At 35.9% G+C, this 20,233-nt stretch overlaps 2 protein-coding genes and 1 long non-coding RNA gene across 8 annotated transcripts in view; 2 read left to right on the top strand and 1 right to left on the bottom strand.

The window, feature by feature from the left end:
• The first annotated feature begins 298 nt into the window (after positions 1-298).
• Positions 299-1,366, top strand: LOC135117297 (uncharacterized). The gene is made up of 2 exons (XR_010276777.1): positions 299-592; positions 1,085-1,366. It is a non-coding gene; the product is annotated as an uncharacterized LOC135117297 (long non-coding RNA).
• Positions 1,367-9,400: 8,034 nt separating this feature from the next.
• Positions 9,401-10,873, top strand: Psf2 (Partner of Sld Five 2). Its single transcript, XM_021325268.3, has 3 exons — positions 9,401-9,756; positions 10,103-10,373; positions 10,653-10,873. Exons 1-3 carry the CDS (start codon positions 9,512-9,514, stop codon positions 10,731-10,733), a joined length of 597 nt encoding a protein of 198 aa, XP_021180943.3. The 5' UTR covers positions 9,401-9,511; the 3' UTR covers positions 10,734-10,873.
• Positions 10,874-12,563: 1,690 nt separating this feature from the next.
• Positions 12,564-20,233, bottom strand: part of LOC110369716 (TNF receptor-associated factor 4) — a 91,618-nt gene continuing 83,948 nt past the window's right edge. For 4 of the 6 annotated variants that reach the window (XM_064036232.1, XM_064036231.1, XM_064036230.1 and 1 more), the window contains 6 exons: positions 18,272-18,376; positions 17,586-17,747; positions 17,014-17,163; positions 16,411-16,587; positions 15,783-16,043; positions 12,564-15,014 (listed from right to left, as the gene is read on the bottom strand). In XM_064036232.1, the coding sequence (XP_063892302.1) occupies positions 14,661-15,014; positions 15,783-16,043; positions 16,411-16,587; positions 17,014-17,163; positions 17,586-17,747; positions 18,272-18,376 (1,209 nt within the window). In that variant the 3' untranslated portion in view covers positions 12,564-14,660. Of the gene's footprint in view, positions 15,015-15,782; positions 16,044-16,410; positions 16,588-17,013; positions 17,164-17,585; positions 17,748-18,271; positions 18,377-18,447; positions 18,603-18,649; positions 18,802-20,233 lie in introns of those variants that run through there. The other 2 variants (XM_064036235.1, XM_064036234.1) reach the window with 2 other exon arrangements.

The raw sequence follows: 20,233 nt of genomic DNA, 5'->3' as shown, positions 1-20,233 counted from the left end.
GTGTTTTGTGATCTTTCTAAGGCGTTTGACTGCGTCCAACATGAAACGCTTACTCAGAAGCTTAAGTACTATGGCATTAGAGATAGCGCACTTAGTGTTATTAGCTCATATTTAAGCGGCAGAATGCAATGTGTTGACGTTAATGGTGTCAAATCTTCCAATCTACCCGTTTGTTTGGGCGTACCGCAAGGCTCGATTCTAGGGCCATTTTATTTCTTGTGTACATTAATGACTTGCCATATTATTTAAAATCATTGTGTGATGTGGTATTGTTTGCTGATGACACGTCTCTAATTTTAAAGTTGATAGGAATAGAGTAGATTTTGATGACGTGAATTCGTGTCTGTCGTTAGTAACGCACTGGTTCACAGCCAATAATTTGGTTTTGAATGCGAAGAAAACCAAATGTATAAAATTTGCTTTGCCAAACGTGAAAAATCTCGGCCCCAGTGTAGTTTTAAACAACGAGGAAATTGAAACGGTCCAAGCTACCACTTTTCTAGGAATAACTGTAGACTCCAAAATTCAATGGGGTGAGCATATAACTGGCCTCACGAATAGACTAAGCTCTGCTGCGTACGCTGTCAGAAAGGTAAGAGCTCTCACCGATGTAGCCACGGCGCGTTTAGTGTACTTCAGTTATTTCCACAGTGTTATGTCTTACGGAATTCTTATGTGGGCAATGCTGCCGACATAGAAAATGTCTTCGTGTTACAGAAGCGTGCTATCCGTGCTATATACCGACTAGGTACTAGAGTCTCCCTAAGGGAAAGGTTTAAGGATATTGGTGTTCTGACTGTGGCGTCTCAATATATTTATGCCAATATAATATATGTAAGGCAAAACATAGAGTTATTTAGTAAAAAGAGTGACGTGCACAATTTCAACACTAGAAATAAACATAAATTAACCGCATCCAACTATCGATTGCATAAAGTGCACGGTTCGTTTGTGGGCCTTTGTATACGCATTTATAATAGAATCCCAGTTCATTTGTTAGAACTAACGGACAGTTCTTTTAAAATCAAAATTAAGGATATACTGATTAAAAAGGCTTATTATAACATTAATGATTATTTCACAGATACACGCAGATGGCAGCTCTGAAGTGGACAACAAGTGTTTTTTTTTTATATATATATATTTTGCGACTAATATTGAATTGTATAATTGTAATTTAATTATAATTAAATTGTAATAGACAGCTGTGTTGCTGGGAAGTTTGTTCTTCACCACTTCTTCTTCCCAGCCATAACACTAGGAAGTGGTGAAAGGGGGGCGTTTTGGGGGTGCTGTAATTTTGTATTTTTTGACGTGAAAAAGTGCTAGAATCTAGCCTATTTTCAATAAACGATTTTGACTTTGACTTTTTGACTTTGACTTTGATTCAATTGAGGCGTCATTTTTTGTTCTAAAACCACTATTCTATTCACCGAAACTATACATACAGACATTCTTTGTTTAGTTTTGTTTAGGTCCTTAAACTTCTTTTACCACTAGGCTCCCGTGTGTGATGGAGGTGATTAATACCATCTGTAATTCTGTAGTGATAATTTTGCGATAGCTATCTCGAAAAACTTTTTTACAAAAAAATTAAACCGACTTCCAAAAACACTAAAAAGTAAAAAAAAACGAATTTTAGGTGCATCGGCCTAGAAGTCGGTGTCTAATGGATGTTACTAAGTTAATTTTGCCACCGACTTCTAGGCCGATGCACCTAAAATTCGTTTTTTTTTTACTTTTTAGTGTTTTTGGAAGTCGGTTTAATTTTTTTGTAAAAAAGTTTTTTATTTACAACTTTTCAGTGAAACGAATAGTTGTCACTATCCATATATGTGGAAAGTTCTCATCAATACAAAGAATATAAGCTCAAAAACGAGGTATTTTACATATTCAGTTGTCGAATTCCCTCGACCTTCTCTGGTCTCCATCATCAGGTCAGCTCCAAAACTGCACTGTTGCAAAGGTCTCGTCAATACAAATAATATAAGTTCAAACACGAGGTAGTTTACATATTCAGTTGTCGAGTTCCCTCGACCCTCTCTGGTCTCCATCATCAGGTCAGCTTCAAACCTTCACTGTTGAATAGTGCTTTCAGGCATGCACCTGAATGTCAAGTTTTTACCCTAAGTATGCCTACAACTTTCGAAGGTTGCCCTCGATTTCTCAGGGTTTCCATCATCAGATCCTGACCTGATGACGATGGGACCAAATGACAAGCATACCCTTTCAAATAAAAAAAGAATTTTTGAAATCGGTCCAGGCGTCTTTGCGAAATCGAGTAACAAACATAAAAAAAAAATACAGCCGAATTGAGAACCTCCTCCTTTTTTTGAAGTCGGTTGAAAACACCAGCCAATATCTTACTCCCAACACAGCTCAACTTACACCAGTGCACCGAGAGATTTATCCGAGGGTCGCCAGTTCGGTTACCGGTCACGTCCGCATGTCCATCACGGGTGATACGATGATTTGCCCCGATGACGTCGTCCGACACCGTCCATTCCTGTTGGGTTCCGTATAAATATGAGAACGGATGCTTGGAATTATTGTGGTGGACTAATGGTTAAAACCAGTGGTAAGAGTTTAGAGGTTCGGTACCTGGTAAGGCAAGTACAAGGGTAACTCATCAAGTTTTAATACATATGTAAGTTTTCAATACATTATTTATAGTAAAACTATTTTTTATATATTATAGGGCTTAAACTAATAATGTGCATAAAAAAATTGGTCCTCATCTCTTTTCAAGTGCTTCTACTTCATAAATCTTAGACACCAGAGGCTGAGTTTTTGGCATTGTTGAAGAAAAGATCTTGAAGTTACCAGATTTTAAGTTCTGAAGTCGCTAATCCGCTTTGACCAATTAAAGGTGATGATTAACGCTCATTTTATATCTGTGTGAAGCTTCTCATACGAGCTTCTTAGCTCGTGCCTTGCAGCGGTGGAACAATACAAAGGCTGATGATGATTGTATTTCATGGAAACCTGAGTTTTATTAAATCTTAAACCACAAACGAACTTACAGTTGCTGTAAAAATTCAACAAAGTGGTTTTTCCTAGAAAATAATAAAGCTGTTTCTGGGTATTCATATGACAATACATAAGAGTAACTTTTTCTTTTATACTCAATTTCATGGAATCGGTGAATCAAAGTTCCATACAAGTTTTTGCGACATAAAATACAGCTGATGAATTAAATAAATTGTTTTTTTTTTTAAGACAGAAATTACCCTTTTGAGATAACATCTCAAAGGTTACTACTTGGGAGTTAAAAGAAAAGCGTGCCTTTCTTGTCGCTGCAATAATCTTAAACATATTATATGATTTTCGTGTAATAGTCAATGGTGATTCTTTTATTTCTTATTTCTCAAAAACACTTCTGAACAGATTCTGATGCTTCTTTTAAATTATTTAGCTTAAACATCAAAATAACATCATTAAAAGGGGATGAAAATTAATTAATGTGTGATGCGACTAAAACCACGGACAACAGCCAGCATTACTAAAAAACAAATTACCCCAAACTGAAAGACAATAAAACCTCCTTCATTACATTAATAACACAATTATTGGGTAAGTAAGAAAAACTTGAGCCATTAGCCACCCTCGACTTGCCATGGCTTCTGTAACGGTTCATATCGCGAACAGCTCAAGCTGCACGACGTTACTCATAGGGGAACTTTGAAGTTTTTGATCAGCGAGTAAAGGGTTAAAGAGGTAAAAACGGTGGGGGGTTGAGGAGAATTTGTAAGGAGGTTTGATTGGTAATGGTAATAAAGAGAGTATTTGAATTTAGATGTCACCTTTTCCCGGTGGTCCAATTCATGCTAAGAAGAAGTTACTTTCCGCTCGCGAAAAATATCGTAATGTTATTCTGAAAGACAAGCTATGTGGCTGTTTACCCAGGCGGCTCAATAATCCGTGGAAAGACGACTGGTCAATCTGCTTGTCAGACTTAGGCTTCTGTCTGTCCATCACGCTAATAATAAACAAATGTTGGTCAGGACTCAAAATATGCCTTCCGATCCTCGAACCAAAGCACTATGATCAACCGATCCGTGCAGACTTAGCCATGAGCTCCTCAAAAAATCTCAAGTCCTTTAATTCGAGTGAGTAATAAAGATATTTTTAAGAAAACGAATGAATCACCCAAATCGGCTTTGCCATAGCGAACTGATGTTAGTTTTAAGTAGTAACTTATCTAGTTGCTAATTGCCCCCTTTGGCTTAATGCTGCAAGATTTCGGCGCGACTTGATAACTTTGGGCCGTTGTCTATGGTATAGAGGTGGTAAACGTTTGGGTGCATGTGGTTCTTTATATCTTTAATTTTGAAACACACATAATTTTTTTTCATTTCCCGGATTCAACATTTTGTTGATAATTTTGTTTAAAATGAAAATGGAGAAAGTGACTGAAAAAATAGAAAAATGTTAGAAGGAATACTAGAAACTTACCCGATTTTAATTTCATCCTGAAACTGAAGTGTTTGTTGCAAGTATTATTTTTTAAGCCTTTTCAACATTCACATAAGTCTACTATAAGTACCTACAATATTGAAGATTTCATCATTATTATCATCATGCGTTTTGATGTAGGTAGGTACTATTGCAGCACCCCATTCAGAATAAGAATTAGCGATTTCAGACGTCAAATTCCAGGTTTCAAAGATTATTTTTTATAATCAGCCATTGGTGTCCAAAATAAAGAAACCTATTATTTTAACTACATATTCAAATGCATTTTATTTTCCTTTTTAAATGAAACAAAATCCTCACAGTTGCACTGCAAACCAGGGGCCGTAAACATTTATATTAAAAACAAAAACATAGGAGATTCGCGGGGGAAACTTTAGCGGCCGCAAGAATGAGATAAGTGAACTAAGTTGTTCTCAACTGGCAGAGGCTAAGTGTAATTATAATAATTCACTTAATAACTGACTGTGAAACTGTGCTGTTATGTAACTTGTAATATAAGTTATCTTTAAGTGGTTAATGAGACTTTTGGGATGGGAGAATTTTTGGATGAGATTTTAATTTCGAAAAGTTGATGCTGTGCTTTCCTACCTACTTACCTATCTTACATAACAGAATATGTGGGCTAGTGTTATTTAAGAACCAGATGGGTATTAGAAAAGCATAATGGGAGAAGGAGACATGCACCGACCACAGATAAAATTGGAATAAGGTGATTGGTTGACTGGTAAGAACATAGGTGTAAATATTAGCAACGTAACATAACATATATGTAATCAAAGCATAAAATGTATTCTTGAAGAACTAGGTAATCCATGAATTTATTCTTTGAAAAACATTTTGAGAACACTTTAATTTCACCTGAATACCTATATTTTGATAGCCTATCATGATCAGAAACTTATGTTTGTTGAAAATATGTAGGTATTTAACTAAACAATGATAAGTACTAGGAATATTGATAGTTTGACCAAAGTAAGTAAGTACTTGGTTCCTACAAAACGATTTCATTTCCAACAATTAACTAAATCAGGTAAGTACTTCCTAAACCACTAACCACAACAAAAAAGTATCTACCCACAACTTGCCAAAACTTCAACAAAATATTTCAAAGTAACTTCCAAAGCAAACCATTCGTACATGAGTGACAAGTAGCGCCATCTATGCACGAGAGTCCGTGACTAGCATACTGATCACCGCCGCTAGATGGCACTACATTGCTACGTGTCACGAACGACATATTTATGGCCAAAAAAACAGCGCTCCCGCTTGAAACAGAATCGCTTTTAAATGACTGGGCGAATTTGCGCGAGATCTCACGAATTTGTATGCAGATTTAAGAAGAAAGATGTCTGAGTGTGTTTTCCATTCGTGCAGACGGATTTTGTTATTTATTTTGCTTCGGTAAGCTGTTTCTAGATCTGCGTATCGAAATTTATGTTTGACAAAGATTAAATTGATTTTTTTACGTATTTTTGTTTGGGTTTAGTTTTATCTTAATCCCTTAACATTTTCTAGCAAACTAACTTAAATAGATTACCTATGTTGAAATACCATGATTCACTTCACACAAAATAATATTATTAAACTTGAAGAAAATAATAATTTGGTAAGTCTTAATTCCTAGCACAAATGAGAACTGACTTTAACTTACTGAACAAAAGCGTACTCTATAATATAAATACAATCAGTAAATACATACATGAATGTATATTATCACATACCTTTGCATCTTCGTTGGGAGTCTAGAAAACCAACGACAGCTGCATTATTCATTAGTTTCTTTCTCTGAGAGCGAACTTTAAATGTAAATATCGTCTCATGTTGATAGGAGTGTTCTTGAGTTCACGAATGTACTGTGTTTTAGTACATTGTGTGGTATTATTGTATCCACATACTTAGAATGTTAAATACTTGAGGATAAATAGTATTTGTTTGTTAGCAACAGTCAGCCACAGTTTGACTGCAGTTTGTCGATGAAAAAGTTATTATGTATAAGAAATACTGAAGTTAGACTTAAGTAGGTACATATTCATTTTTAAATGCTATGGTACCTATGTATCTTAACATTATTAAGATCTGTGATCTATTGATAGTTTCAAATATCATAATCTAGGCTTGATGCAGAGCAACACCGATAATACCTAGCTTTAAAGACCCAATATTCTTTGCCTAGTAACAAATATCGTACGTTATTAATAAGTTACAAACGTGGTATTTCACTAAAATTAAAATTCGCCGTTCGAGTGACAGTTAGGTACTTACTTTTTAAATGATTATAGTCACACAATCGCAACATAACAATCAGTCACCATTTTTATTAAGGAAAACATCTATAAATTAAACTTTAACTAAGTTACGACCCCAAATTTTTGGAGTAGCGTGGACTCAGTTCTCATAAATCGACTGGCCTTCATTAACCCTACAACGCATACTGTTCCATATCTGGTACAGAAAAATAAACAAATTTCCTGATTGTTTAAAGATACATAGCGTCATTTATTGACCGAAGGAATATTTTTTAAGCCCTTAGCATCGGTTTTCTAATGACAAATGTATGCACTTGATGGCGTAAGGTATCGATTGGTATTGATTTGTACAGAAGTTGAACGATTGATTTGAATTCGTGGTTTACGTAAATTGAAAAATCTAAATAAAATAGTTCTAACAATAATTCTTTGTGAAAAAAAATTAGTTTACATTGAAAATAGTGTATACTAAATGAAGGTAAGATATTTTTTTTAATTATTACTGTTTTATGTACTAATATACCTACTTATTTAAACGTTCCAGATATGGAACATCATGCATTAGTTCACTTCTTATATGTTATTTTGGTTGGATTTTAGTACAGATAATGACGAAGAAGGTGCTATCTAATGAGTTGATTGAGCAGTATTTAGATATATCCTCAGGGGGCGAAGACTGTCTACACTTTTCGAGTGCGGAAAGTGATGATGACATTTGGAAAATCAGAGAAAACTTAGACCAAATGACTGCAGATAGTGACTCTGAAAATGATGTGGAGCCTACCAGGTATGATCCATTATCTTCTATTTACTATACACCATATTTACTATTCCCTTCGCCAGAAACAACTCCTCCACCGAAACAAATCCTCAAGCCAGCATATCAGAGCCAAGTACGTCATCACGCCAAGCAGAAGTTCATTCATACCAGTTACCAGAAATCGGATGTCAAATAATAATACCGTTGATAAAAGAAAGAAAAGAAGGAAGAGGGGAGAAGGTATCCAGTCACTGGGAACGGTCAACAAAGGTCGACTAGGCAAAGATTTGAAAATCCCATCCCTGAAAGACTTGAAGAGTACTAAAACAGAACAGCTCTCGTTCTGTTTTAGTTATTCAGAAGAATGGGCAGCTGATGTAGATGGCATGGAAGTCGGCATAGTGATGTTTTATGATAATAAGCCTGTTGTTTTGTCCTCGTCCTTTTTAGGTCAACAACCCATTGAAAGGGTTAGCCGATATTGCAAAAAAAATTGAAGTGGATTGTCCTAAAATAGTACAAATCTATAATCAGCATGTGGAGGGAGCAGATTTATTGCACTCCTTACTTGGGAAGTACCTACAAAATAAATATGCACACTAAAAATGGTATCTGCGTTTGGTTGACCATTTTCTAGATATTGCCACCATATATATCTGGCTACTGCACAAGGGGGTGGGAGAACAAAAGAAAGAACCAACTCGCAAAAAATCGCGGAAATCGCTAAGTCTTTGTATGTGGTGTGGTCCATCATTACAAAGAAAACGAGGAAGACCGTCTTTTGCCATAGAAGACATGATTGAGAAGAAGAAAAGAAATGCAGCAATCCTTCCCCCTCGAGATGTCAGATTGGACAACCTTGATGATCTTCCTGTATGGAGCGAGAAGAGACAACGCTGTAAATATCTACATTGCAAGGGGAAAATGTATATACTATGCGAAAAGTGTCGTGTTTAGTTGTGTTTAGACAAAGACAACAATTGTTTTTATAAATTTGATCAATAAATGGAGCTATTGTTATGATGGTCCTAAATATACGATTATTTTCATTGTTCCTGATTAAGAGCCAAATATTAATGTTAATGCATACTGTACCACATATGGAACCGAACGAAAAAAATAAATATCTTCAAAATTAATCAAATTTAATTTTTATTATTATTTTTTATTATCTCTAGACACTATATAAAACCACATATATTTAATTGACAGCATTTAAAAAAATCATGCATTGTAGGGTTAACACGCATCGCATAGTTCAGGCAGATTACAAAACTCGAATATTTTGAAATAGGACCGTCGATTCAGTTCCGAAGTCACATAAAACGTTAGTAGTATGACAGACATGGGGGGTGGCAAAAGTCCGGGCCCCGCCAGCAAGGCCTCCCATAAATATCAACCGTCTGAGACATTGTCAACCGGCCACCCTAATTTACGGCTAGTAATTAGGAGTTTGCACTTTGCCAAAACGATTTGCATCGATCGCTACGCTATTAATTTATTGTTATTCTAGAATGTTCCAGCTTTGGCTGGATGTGTGCTAATTTATGATGAGAAGGATCGAATGATTGTAATTTAGTTAGCACTGTTGAATTCAAACTCAAAAGTTTTACAGAATGTTTTCATAAAACAAGCCTGGTAACGGCATCTACTAGTGGTTGCCATAAACATTCAAATGTGTAGATATGTGAACTCTATCACAGTTGTGTAGTTGTATAAGTGCACCTACAGATGTCGCTAGTTAATACTGTATAAAACTTTATTACAGTTTTCCAAAAAAATCTTCTAAACTGTATTGGCTTCATTAAAATTTGAAATTTGAAACAATACATTAGTTTATAAAATAAACAAAAGTGAGTGTGCACACTGTGGTATTTGAATTGTGTATTATCTGTGTCTATTTTGGTGTCGTTTTCCCGCACTTTTGAACGTCAAAACAAAACTCGTTGTTAAACTTTTATTTTTGTTATTTTTCAATAAATGTATTTACTCATAAATTATTTCACATCTCAGTGATTTTTAGCTCAAAATGGATCCTTACGAAGTAGAGTTTATCGGCGAGAACAGAATCATCAGTGTTATACCGAACTTTTCTTACGACAAAGTGTATTTGATTTGCGGTGAATTTGGTCCGTTTCGTGCTGGTTTGCCACTAAATGTGCCACTATGGCTTGCTATGATGCTAAAACAGAAACAAAAGTGCCGTATCGTGCCCCCAGAGTGGATGGAATTGGATACTTTGGAGAATATCAAAGAAGAGGAGAAAAGATCTAGGTTAGTTTTGCGTTTTGTTTATTTCAAGTGATTTTACCTGTAATACTTAATTCTTAATTCTTCAGTAACTTATTGAGCACCTATTTAAAACTTATTGACTACACAATAAACCCAAAAATAGGCAGCTGTGTACCAGTTCTTGAAAAATTAAATCCAAAAGCTGCATTCTTAAACTGATCATTCTTACTTTTCGATTTTTCATACAAATTTTCAAAAGCACCTGCAAGAGCATTAAAATATTAATGAAGAACACGCTTATTACTCTATACCTACTCGTCTTACAACGGCACATACTCAGTATTACTTGAGAAAGATTATTATTAAACCAATAAAAATATTTGTACAGGTTCTTCACAAAAATGCCAAACGAACATTACATGGTTGAAGCCAAACTCATCCTCGGCGCTGCTTCCGAAGACGTTCCCAACGCTGCAGAAATTAGGACTATAATCAAAGACATTTGGGATATCCGCATGTCTAAGTTACGGACCTCCATGGACGCTCTCATGAAATCTGGAGGCGGTTACGGTAGACTGGACCATTTGACCATGATGGAGATTAACTCGGCCAAACCTTTGTTGCCTGCCGCTATGGATTATTTGTTGCAGATACAAATGGTGAGATGATTTTAATGTTTGAAAAGCTTTTGTTTTGAAATTCTTATGTGGTAACCAATATAACTCAAAGGTGTTTTTTCTTTGAATCTTATTTATAATCGTCTTTTAATCAGTAGTTATTATGTTGTTTTACTACTCAACTGAAGTTAATTTCAAATAATTAAACTTGATTATACTCTTGCTAATTATCATACACAATACATGGTGAAACACAATACTGATTTCTGAACTCCAAGTAGCACCTAAGTGGTAGTAATAATGATTTTTCTTTAATTTCAGAAAGCCCAAAAGAAAGTCCAACAGCCATCAGCCCTCAATACCTCAACATTCAGTCAGTCCGGCAGTTCACAGAATACCTAGCACAATATCTAGTGTAAATGTGCAATATCCACTAAATAATAAGCCTAAGATAGCAAATAAGTTAATATTTTTGATATTAAGTACCAAACTAGCTGATATTCTCAATTTGTACAAAGAATTACATGTTTTGTTATTTACCATTTATGACTTTAATTTTTCACTAGCAGTTCACAAACAGTTCATTCATTGTGTCTGTGTCATTGGCTATCTATGGAAGGCTCATCAAAATTGGTTTACCCATTTCAGAAATAAGAATGGTCAGACAGTTTTTAGGGTTCCGTAGCCAAAATGGCAAAAACGGAACCCTTATAGTTTCGTCATGTCCGTCTGTCCGTCTGTCCGTCTGTCCGTCTGTCACAGCCGATTTACTCGGAAACTATAAGTACTACAGTGATGAAATTTGATGGGAATATGTGTTGTATGAACCGCTACAAAAATATGACACTAAATAGTAAAAAAAAGAATTGGGGGTGGGGCCCCCCATACATGTAACTGAGGGATGAAATTTTTTTTTTCGATGTACATACCCGTGTGGGCTATCAATGGAAAGGTCTTTTAAAATGATATAAAGTTTTCTAAAAAACATTTTTCTTAAAGTGAACGGTTTTTGAGATATCAGCTCTCAAAGTCGTAAAAAGTATGTCCCCCCCCCTCTATTTTTATAACTACGGGGTATAAAATTCTAAAAAAAATAGAGGTGATGCATGCTAATTAACTCTTTCAACGATTTTTGGTTTGATCAAAGTATCTCTTATAGTTTTTGAGATAGGTTGATTTAACTGTAATTTACGGAACCCTTCGTGCACGAGTCCGACTCGCACTTGGCCGGTTTTTTTATATAAAAAATGTCATTTTAACACCTAGACATCCATATGCATTTAGTACTGGTACTCAGCTGCATTTGTTTAGTCTGGTAGCTGACCTTAGCACATTTGGAAAAAGTTTAGGTAGATGATAATGCCATCTCAAACTGGTAGAAAGCTTTTATCATTTTTATTCTTGTATGTTAAATATCAAATCTTCAGTTAGTAACATAACTAAACAACCAATGCAGACAAATCTGTGCCCTACTTATTAGAGAAAACAGGCAGCATGATAAATGAGGCATAATAATACTAAATGCAATTCTCTACAATCTATTAATCAAATCAAATCAAATCAAATCAAATCAAATCAATTTATTTATTCATATACATTTTGGGTATTAAATATGTTCACAATTTTAATAAAATTAGGTCCACCAAAATCTGCCTCAGAAGGCGTATGAATGTAATATCAGTATGTCATACTTACATTACTTGACGTTAATGCTCAAACATTTAATTATCAACACAATGTTTTGTGCAGTTAATGTTATCTAAATAGGTTTTTAGTTTAATGTTGAGTTACTGTCCGTTTCGGCCAAAGGTGGGTAGTAAAAGTTGGTAGTAGTATTTTATAGTCTTGTTCTCTAGGAAGTAATACTGTTTATTATTTGTAAATCTGTGTTATCATAGACTAGCTGTTTTCGCGTGGTTTCACCCGTGTCCTGTAGTAACTACTGTCCCTAATGGGAAAAAATAGCCTGTGCCTCTGGAAAGTTTAGCTTTCCAACAGTGAAACAATTCAAATTGATTTAGTAGTTTCGGAGCTTTTAGGGTACAATGAATTTCCTCTTTATTAGATTTCAATAAAATTAGTATTGACTAGTATCGCTATCATATCAATTTAAAAGTGACTTGGGTTTTTGTTCTGAAAAATTGCATTTTTTGGAGAATCATTGGTTTTCAGTTTTTAGTAGAAATTGTTACTTATGGGTTGGTTGGTAGGTATTGTCCAGTAAAAGTCATATTTATATCGGAAAAATATTATATTTCCTCTTATCATCTACGATGGGCCTTTTCCTTATAAATCTAATGTGGCCTTTTTCAAATTATGTTCATTCTCTTAGTCTACTGTCCGTTTTGCGAAATACTTAGAATTAGCTTAAAACTAGGCTTAATACAATCTGTTTTTACTTTTAATGTTAATTAGTCTTATGTTAGGTACTAAGGTTATATTCGAAATAGCCTAGCCGAAAAACTACGGTTTATTAAAAAAGGTACAAAGAAATGAGGATTAATTGAGAGATTTTTTTGTACAATTTAGCTGTTCATTCAGTTTTATTGTTTATTAGAGTGTTCTCTCAATTGCACCTAATGTCTAGTTGTAATAAAATAAATATTACAGAATGGCTTCCAGGCTTAAAATAATGTTTTTTACTGGAATGTAATATTACAGTTGAGATTAAATTATTTTAAAAGCGTTTTAGAAGAGATCCAAATTAATGAAGTTATATTGTGAAAATAGGTTGTTTAGTCAAAAACTGCAAATCAAGAAAAATACTGTACAACTGCTGTTAACTCAGAAATGTCTAACGTCATTTAGTACTAAAATTATTTTGAGAAATCTTTTAGATCAAACTAAAAATAAATTTGCGGTACATTATGTATAGAAGTATACGAAAGAGCAAGAACAAAAACTTAAATGTATATCTATAGAGATAAATATATATAACTTACATACAGCTTTAGCCGTGTTTTTAAGTTGATATACTTTGCAATGGAAATGTACATAACACCATTATCTTTTTGAACGCAAAGCAATCACAACACTTTGGTTTAACTCCAGCTTAACGAATACATAAGAATTTTAGATTAAATATTAATAATTTTAATATGTAAAACATAGATTTTTATCTACAACGTAGGCAGTATGTACAGAAATAGTCAACAAAAAAAGTTATAAATTATTATTTTCGTAAAAACAGAAAATATATACAAAGATCTGCCGATATAACAAAGATGAGCATTTTTCAAAGTATTTTTTTCTGACCGTACTTAGTTTTTAAAATAGAGAAGTCCAAAGCATTTTTCAAAAAGCCTTCGATAATATTCGCTTAAGGCAAACAAAAATGCGTTCTGAACGTATTTGGATAGTTACACACAATTTTTGCAGGCTACTATAAAAATGTGTGTATTTTTGCTGTTCGTTTTATTTTTTCTGGCCTCTAATATTGCCGGATAAATACTGTCTTCATCCTCTGTTGGGATTGATTAGTCATTTTAGTATGTTAGATAAATAAAAATACTAAAAACCTATCGATACCGAGCGGGGGGCTTGTTTAGAAAGATTATTATGTCAGTAGAAGCTGAACATATTAAACCAATTAGTGGGACAGGTAGAAGCTCCCATGATGAAAGCAGTTTCGATAAATCTCATCGTCTAAGTTACAGGCAATATTTTTTGAAGGCCAAATCAAATTAAGTAGAGCATCCTAAATATCTGCAAATGGTGCTAATAGGTATACCTAATAAATATGGCACAGAAAAGCAAGTCTCGTTAAAAAGAAATATGTACACTATGGCTAAAGAAATAAGGTCAAAAATACTTTGAAATTATGCTGAACTTGTTACGTTCTTCTGCCGGCAATGAAACTCAAGAGATCTTTAGTGAAAGGATAACAAATGCGTATGCGCATACTAAAACTAATATTTACAAATATGTACAAACTAATCTAAGTATAAAAATACTATTTACAGCTAAAACTATGACTTCAAGTTACTTAGTACTAAATAATGACTATAGAATACACATAATGTGTTAATAACTTAAGTTTAACTTGGATTCAGCCTGAAGTTAGAACTATGTTAAATCTAACCTTAACATTCATCTAACCCAAACTCTACGATTAATCATTTCACTGTAAAAATATACGTACTACATTTGAACATTAGAAAAATATTTCAGGTTTATATTTAACTTGATAATTCAACCTTATATGAAAACTATGTATCCCAAAATACAAAATGTACAATCTTACGATTCAAATCTAAACTGGCAAAAATTTTGAAAATAATTTGTCTTGACATTTTACACTGTATCCAAACTTGGGCTAAACTTAAACTACTAAACAGCTACAATCTTACTAGGGTCTACTTTGACCCTTAAGAACATAACATCATCCTTGATAAAGTTCCTCTTCTTCAGCATTTCATGGGAGACGAACCTTGGGAACCCAAAGCCCAACGCATCAGGTTCCTTTGAGGGTCTTTGGAAGTTCTTCCATGTGGGGTCGGGGACAAAGCTTTCTACGATGTTGCAGGCCCTATCAGGACTTGAGCTCTGGTCGAATAAGGTGAAGGAGACTGTATGGGCGAAGGGCCAGCGGAGAAGGGCATCATATTCTCCGGGCAGGATCTTGATGTAGACCGACATGTGGGTAGCTTCTCCTGCACCGTTGCCGTTCAGGAATAATGAAGCCTGGAAAGAAGGAAATAGGGTTTAATTTTGCGTACAAGGGTTTTGATTGTCTTTTACATGTGCAGAAGTCTCTAAAATTAATGGGTTTCTTTCCACGTCACACTAAAATAACACACCTATTTGCTAGTCACTCGAATCCTCAAAAGGAGAAAAATAAATGAAAATATTATAATTAACAAATGTCACAATCCAAAAGGAACAACTATGATTTATTACCTACACTTACATTACACATTGAATGAGCAAGTGTCTAATTTAGTCGCCGTGGGGACCGGGTTTAGTCATCATTGACTCATGCGCATGGTTTGTTTACCAACAAATGTTATACATGTGGCTTTATCGCGAGGATTTCGGATAGCAACGCCAATTTTTTGGCGTAAAGAGGTCAGCAATTGAAAATAAACATGCATTGGTCATTGCATCATTCTGATTTCGGAGCAATAAAAAAGATTTGCAGATCCATAAATATTTTGGCCACGTGGCAACAAATGAGGTATTTGGCAAATGGATAGTTAGACATTAGTGAAGCATGAAAATGGAACAGACATTTTTTTTCGGTCTCCACCGCAATTAGGAAAGTTTTTAGAAGCATGACTAATGCACTATTTGTTTGAAACCAGGATTCTATGTACTGGATTTTCTGAAGAAAGACAGACTATTGCATATTTGAAAACCTAGAGTTCATGACTGGGTGGTAAAGCCGTAGGACTAGGACTGATTATAATAATTATTAACTAAGACAAAATTTTAATAATTTTCGAAGCTCACCTGCAACTTATATCCATACTGGCTGGTATAAAAAGCGGGGGAAACAAGCTCGACGCCATCTTTGCACTTCGCCTCCGCCATCTTGGCGGCCCAGTCGCTGATGCGCCACACGAGAGCTCCGGAGCAGTTGACCGACAGTCGCGCGACTGCTGCGCGGAGGGAGTCCAGCTGTCTTGCTTGACGACTGGCTAAGGCTGACACTAGGGCAAGGTGCTGTTGGCAACTTTCTTCTGTATGCTTTTCCAGAGCTTGTCTTGTTCCCTGTGAAGGAAAATTATGGTTAATGATGGAAGTCTTTTGGATTAGATTTGGAGGAATGGTTGTGTTAGTGAATATTGTAGTAGGTAGTCATATTTAAGGCAAGTTTTCTCAAGAGTGCGCAAGCAGGTCAAAACATTTAATCGCCTCTACTTTTTTCTATTTACTATTTACTATTTACAAATTTTTGTACACACACATAATAAAGAAAGATGACAGGAAAGAAAGAATATACAAAGGCAATGCTTATTTTTCTTGATTTGTCGAATGCTACTTAGTATTGACAGGGGAGATGGATATGATGTATCCTCCTTCTTCTATTGTACCAGAGATTCTAACCAAACTTTAACCTTCTAAGGTAAGAACCTACCTTAAATCTACATCCAGCGTCTCTAAAAGAGCATGGCAGTGCAGCAGCCGCGGCGGCGGCGGCGTGGTCGCGCAGGTGCGCGGCGAGGTCGGCGCGCGGCACGCCGGGCGCGCCGCAGCGCTGCGGGCACGCCACGGGGGCGCGGGCACATGATGCGCCGTGTGCTGATACTGTGTCCTGGAAGAGGAAGATGGTGGTTAGAATGGTGATAAGCATAAGAAGGGTTTTGCCAGGGAATTCATGTTTTCAAAGGAAGACGTAGAGACATTTGCCAAGTAGGGGTCCTACAGGAATAGTAATTTAAATTTTGTTAGGTACATTATAGGGGGCACTTCTCTGTCTTTATTCCAGAATTGGACCCAGCCACTGGATAATATGAAAGGAAACTATTTTTTACTTTTTGCATACAGTCCGGATTCTCAACTTCTTGGTACTCAAGACCATCTACTGGCTTACATGAAAGAATACTGTGTTCTTGACTTTTTTTAAAGACATCTAGATTTTTAGTAGACTTTTGAAGATCGACAAAGGGACATAAGTATGTTGTTAATACATGGACCATGCTGATTGAAATATTGGGATTAATCAAAATTATCTCCATACCTGAGTATAACTCTGTCCGCAATGCTTGCAAGGCACGAGTCGTTTACTGCAGTGCTGCTGAATGTGCTGCTGGGTATGTCTGCGCTGAACCTTAGCTCCGCACTTGTTCTCGCAGTAGACAGGCTCGTGGCCACAGTTGCCTTGGTGCTCCTGGAATTAGAGTGAGGATTGATTAGTATATGAAATTGCTAGAGGAAGAAGAAAGGAGGTTTTGGATGAGAATCTCAATGACGGTTTAAATATGAAGGAACTTTCTTAAAAGAATGACGATGCTGGTTCTAAATGAGGTAAGTGTGAACCCACAAGATTATTCTCGACTTCTTTGTATACCTACGTAGATTTGTAAATCATGCGCAGTTCCTGTCAAGTAACTTTGTTTCTCCGAAGTGATACATTCTACTTAACGCCTCTATGCATGGCGTGAAGTCACTATAGTTGCCATCTTCGGACAAATATAGCATCAAGCATAGGTATCTTCTTTACGAACTGCAACTGATAAAGATCATGATACCCTTTTTTTTCGAACTTTGATAATGCTATCGCTACAGTAATTTCAAAACTTGAATGCTTACCTCTAAAGCGCTTCCAGAGAACTCCTTATGACAATGCTCGCAGTTAGCTCTACGGCGCGGACAGGTGTAGCGCAGATGATCCTGCATCAGCACCCGCGGGATCATCGCGCCGCACTGCGCTGCGCAGAGCACCGCGTCATGCTTGCACGTGTTCAGGTGCGCCTGCGCATAGGAAGGAAAATTTTGAGAAATTGATCGTTTGTGAACGTCGAATGTTTGGGGAGATGTAGGATGTATTTGGATGTATGTTTTGTGTAAATTAATAGTCATTTTGTAGATAAAAAATCTTGGTGCGTTTTGGTGCGGTACACTTGAAAGACGTAATGTATGCAACTGAGTAATTAAAAATAGTAAGATAATTGCTAACGAGATTTATAGTGCTAGGCAAGTTGTAAAATCTGCGGTCTATGTGTAAAAAACTTAACAGCTTTTGTAATTAATCAACAGACTTATTATTTGTTTTTAATTCAAGCTCTCATTAGACAAATTAGCGTGTTCACGCTAAATAAACTTACGAGCAATTAATTGTGACTGGCAACTCATACTTGGCATGTCATAAATTGTAGACTATTGTCGGCCAGATAAATAAATGTGTCGCGTACCGCACACGAAATGATAGATCGATCGATCTAGTTACCTACTTAACTTAGGTATAAGTAAAGCAAATATTTGGCTTTCTCACTCACCTTCAATTTGCGTAGTTCGTCGGACCACTGGCATCCTTCTTTGTGATGAATGCAGTACACCACCGATCCCATAATAGCCTTCTCCGATTCCGGATCAGGATAAATCTGAAACAAAGAGACCAATATTTAAAATCATAATCCACACAAACCAAGCACCCGTCCACAAATATAGTGACCTTTTTTATCTTTGAAATAATGTATTTAAGCATTTTTGCTGAATAAATTTTGGTTTAACAGAAAACACGACGTCAAAAGCAACGGCTACCGTTGAGACTGATTGAGGCGCTTGCCACACTCGCATAACGGATTAAATAGGACAACGCGATTAAAAATAAACCACATTTCAAAGAGAATATCAAACTGGCGCTGTATACACACCGTACTCTCGAATATGGAACACATCGTACGGAAATATGCAAAATGGCCGACTGTTTTTCGCGCGTAATTTATTCAAAGTAAAGACGCGGGTGCGTTCACCGCAAACGACTGATACGTAGTGAATGCGTTCCCGTTTGTACATTTTCGTTATCTTTATGGGTGCAACGAACAGATGGCTCGAGCCACGGACCACCGTTCCCTATGTTTGTGCCGCGATAAGCGTGATTTTTCACTTCCCAAACCAGCTGGGTAATGGAATGAGCAAATACGGGCGTCAGATGCCTTTAAACAGGTTACTTTCACATGTTGAAGCTAATTTTTCTTTGAAACCGATACGGCGAAGACTGAAAAACTTGTTTGTTGACTAATGCTTTTGTAAAAATAGGGAGTGCGCCCCGAATGCTAGGTAAATGTTGTTAGTAAACAAAGAGAAGTTTGTATGTTTGCTCCCGAGATGTCACTAGTCGTTGCATAGATCTTTTAAAACCGACGCCGCAGCTCGATTCGTTCAGCCAGTTTTCTTGAAAGCCGCAGCATACATCGAAAGTTGTGCGTTACTTCAAAACTTTTATCTGAAGAAATCAAGCGATGGACTGAACTCATTTCGAAATAGAGATCAAAGCTACTTCATAGTACGCTGTTTCTATTTACAAACATTGATGCATGTGGTCATCGGCATGGCTGCTGCGTAACGTACCACCTTAGCATATTCTATTCAAGTAAAATTAAGTACCTTATCCTATCTATTACGGCCACTTAACTGTGAGTTTTATCGTCAAGGCATAAGGGTGCGATTGCTGTAACATTTCGCGAAACCCTAGGTGCTTTCGAAGCTGGTGGTGTATAAATTTACAAATATAGAATGTTATTTGTGTCGTATTCTAAAAAGATGGACCGCGATGTGTTGAGCTCTCCCGCATCGCTCAATTATAGAACTCGTTGTATCGTAAATATAGTAGGAACGAAACGTAACAGGTTGATGAAGTGACGCGGTTCTTATGACGTTTTGGCGCGGAACCACCACCAGCTAAAGGATAGATGGAAAATGAGGATGTTACGCTGCCATTTGTAAAATATCACGGGCCGAGGTGACATTAGACAGCGAGATAATAAATGTAACACAATAATGTATTACAATACTTTAAATAATTCTTTCATTTGACTAAAATGTATGACATCTTTAATCTAACTGTCAAACAGCGTTTTGTTTTTCTTGTAGACAATTTTAAAAGTAACATAAATAACACTTGTATTACCATAATCGGATTTTTTGTCGACGTTAGTAACTATATTTACATTGGAAATCATTAGGAATGTGATTAATCAGTTATTTGACAAGATACATGCAAATGATTGCCGACAAAAAGGTTACGAAACGGACCGAGATAACAAGAGCCTTAATAGGCAGTAAGACCTTATCCTCCTACGTGCGAAGTGTGAATTTAACTATTTTAATGGCTTTTATAATTAATTAAATAATAAATATAATATTGTGACCGTCAAATACACCTTGTATACAATTATTCATATATTAATTTTATTATGTAACTTTTATTTTTCGCTCGCAAAATAATATCTGTAGTA

This window comes from Helicoverpa armigera, chromosome 9 (genome assembly GCF_030705265.1).
Source record: "Helicoverpa armigera isolate CAAS_96S chromosome 9, ASM3070526v1, whole genome shotgun sequence".
In the NCBI taxonomy this organism is placed as follows: Eukaryota; Metazoa; Arthropoda; class Insecta; order Lepidoptera; family Noctuidae; genus Helicoverpa; species Helicoverpa armigera.
This window is presented reverse-complemented; position numbering and strand designations above follow the sequence as displayed.

Excerpts from the sequence above, each read along its gene's own strand:
- Psf2 (XM_021325268.3), top strand. The coding sequence starts at position 9,512 with ATGGATCCTTACGAAGTAGAGTTTATCGGCGAGAACAGAATCATCAGT. Across the intron at positions 9,757-10,102 it reads GAAGAGGAGAAAAGATCTAG|GTTCTTCACAAAAATGCCAA; the intron begins GTTAGTTTTGCG and ends ATATTTGTACAG. Across the intron at positions 10,374-10,652 it reads ATTTGTTGCAGATACAAATG|AAAGCCCAAAAGAAAGTCCA; the intron begins GTGAGATGATTT and ends CTTTAATTTCAG.